The 1,797-nt window shown below is 52.2% G+C and overlaps 1 protein-coding gene across 1 annotated transcript; it reads left to right on the top strand.

The window, feature by feature from the left end:
* Positions 1–555: 555 nt before the first annotated feature.
* On the top strand, positions 556–1,470 carry LOC125117985 (ferritin heavy chain-like). Its single transcript, XM_047764168.1, has one exon. The coding sequence runs from the start codon at positions 556–558 to the stop codon at positions 1,468–1,470; it is 915 nt and encodes a 304-aa protein (XP_047620124.1).
* The last annotated feature ends 327 nt before the right edge of the window (positions 1,471–1,797 follow it).

Genomic DNA, 1,797 nt, shown 5'->3' with positions numbered 1-1,797 from the left:
GCAGAAAATTGACAGAACACTGTAAACCAGCTATGATGGAAAAAATAAAAATCATTATAAAATTTAAAAAAAAGAAAGAAAATCAGATTTTGGGGAATTCCTGTCACGGCTCAGTGGTAATGAACCTGACGAGGATCCATGAAGATGCGGGTTTGATCCCTGGCCTCACTCATTGGGTTAAGGATCCGGCATTGCTGTGACCTGTGATGTAGGTTGCAGATGTGCCTTGGATCCTGCGTTGCTGTGGCTGTGGTGTAGACCGGCAGCTGTAGTTCTGATTACACCCCTAGCCTGGGAACTTCCATATGCCACAGGTACAGCCCTAAAAGGCAAAAGAAAAAAAATTTAGATTTTAACCCCAGTCTAAATCAGAACCTATATTTTTAAAAAGCTTCCAGACCTAAATAAATTGAAAGATATGCCATCTTTATGAATCAGAAGACTTAATATTAACAATGCAATACTCCCCCAAATTATCTACAGATCAATGCAATCTCTATCAATAGCCCAGCTGGATTTTGTGGGGGAAATTGGCAAGTTTATCCTAAAATTCATATGGAAGTACAAGAGACCCAAAATAGCACAGAGTTGCCCTGGCGTTCAGGCCTCACCCAGGCTCCTATGGAGGCTAGAAACTGGTGCCCTGCCCCTCTTCGCCCCACCCCCACCCCATCACCCTCTTCCTGTAACAGATCCTCCCTTGCCCATCCCCCACCTAACGGACACCGTTTCTGGTCCATCCCAGAGCCGGCACTCAGCCACCTGCTGCCAGGCCCCGATCCCAACGGCTCAGGCCCTCCTCATCTCCCACCCTGGGAACGCTCTGAGGGGGCCACAGTCTACACTCCAGCTGCTACCCACCCCGCAGTCCCGCTTCCTCACGTCTTCTCCTTGGCCTTGGCACCCACGCCAGCCACCATGCTGCCCACACCGCCCTCGCAGGTGCGCCAGAACTACCACCCCGAGTGCGAGGCCGCCATCAACAGCCTTGTCACCCTGGAGCTCCACGCTTCCTACGTGTACCTGGCCATGGCCTTCAACTTCGATCGCGAGGATATGGCCTTGAAGCACCTGGCCTGCTTCTTCCTGCGCCGCTCCCAGGAGCACACCAGCCGCGCCCAGGAGCTGATGAGCCTGCAAAACCGGCGCGGAGGCCGCCTCTGCTTCCACGACATCAGGAAACCCGACCGCCACCACTGGGAGAGCGGCCTCAAGGCCATGCAGTGTGCCTTGCACCTGGAGAAGGGCGTGAACCAGAGTGTGCTAGATCTGCACCAGCTGGCCACCAACAAGAGCGATGCCCAACTCTGTCACTTCCTGGAGAATCACTACCTGGACCAGCAGGTCGAGTTCATCAAAGAGCTGGGAGACCATGTTACCACGCTGCGCAGGATGGGAGCCCCAGAAGACACCACTGCCGAGTACCTCTTTGACAAGCTCACCCTGGGGGACAGCAACAAGAAGAAGTGACCCTGGAGTGCCTTCTCCAGAGCCAGGAAGTGACTCCTCAAGGTCACCATGCCCACAAGCACAGCTCAGTATTGCCCTTGCAGAGAAAGTTCACTAAAAAAAAGTTCACCTAAGTTTTTTTCTTCTTGTTTTGTCATTTCTTCCAATAAAGGTACTGACTGCTAAATAAAGATTTCTGGTTAATTCGTGTGTGCAAAACCCTCACCTAGACTGGTATCCAGGAGTCTCTCCACCCAGTCATGCCCCATCCACATGCAGCTCAGAATCTGCACAGATGGAGGGAGGAGGTATTCCATGGGACCCCAGAAAACACAAAATCAGCCGTCC

Source organism: Phacochoerus africanus, chromosome X, assembly GCF_016906955.1.
Source record: "Phacochoerus africanus isolate WHEZ1 chromosome X, ROS_Pafr_v1, whole genome shotgun sequence".
NCBI classification, from domain to species: Eukaryota; Metazoa; Chordata; class Mammalia; order Artiodactyla; family Suidae; genus Phacochoerus; species Phacochoerus africanus.
The sequence above is the reverse complement of the archived record's forward strand: the minus strand, read 5'-3'. Positions and strand labels throughout refer to the sequence as shown.